General features: G+C 15.8%; 1 protein-coding gene across 1 annotated transcript in view; it reads left to right on the top strand.

Annotated features, from left to right (window-relative positions):
* ETH_00036325 (uncharacterized protein) overlaps positions 1-27 on the top strand; it is a gene marked incomplete at both ends in the record, with an annotated part of 1,686 nt that extends 1,659 nt beyond the window's left edge. Inside the window, one exon of the mRNA XM_013375155.1 lies at positions 3-27. Coding sequence (XP_013230609.1) covers positions 3-27 — 25 coding nt within the window. The remainder of the gene's footprint in view (positions 1-2) is intronic.
* Between the last annotated feature and the right edge of the window lie 322 nt (positions 28-349).

Here is a 349-nt window from a genome sequence, read left to right as displayed (position 1 = left end):
TTTGGAGACAATTTTAAGATAATTTAATTTATTTTAATCTCATTTAATTTAATTTAATTTAATTTAATTTAATTTAAAACTATTTGAATTAATTTAATTTAATTTAAAACAACTTGAATTAATTTAATTTAATTTAATTTAATTTAATTTAATTTAAAAACAATTTGAATGTAACTGAATTCAATTAGAAGCTTTTGCGGAAAAAAGGAGATACTTAAAATGCAATTTAAAATAAACAAAAAGTAAAAAATAAAAAATAAAAAATCAATTAAAATAAATTAATTAATTAAGATAAAAAGACAAAAGGGACTAAAAGAGAATAAAAGAGACAAAAGGAGACAGTCCTGGA

The sequence above is a fragment of the Eimeria tenella genome, genomic scaffold (genome assembly GCF_000499545.2).
Source record: "Eimeria tenella Houghton genomic scaffold, Eth_scaff2571, whole genome shotgun sequence".
Classification (NCBI taxonomy): Eukaryota; Apicomplexa; class Conoidasida; order Eucoccidiorida; family Eimeriidae; genus Eimeria; species Eimeria tenella.
The sequence above is the reverse complement of the archived record's forward strand: the minus strand, read 5'-3'. Positions and strand labels throughout refer to the sequence as shown.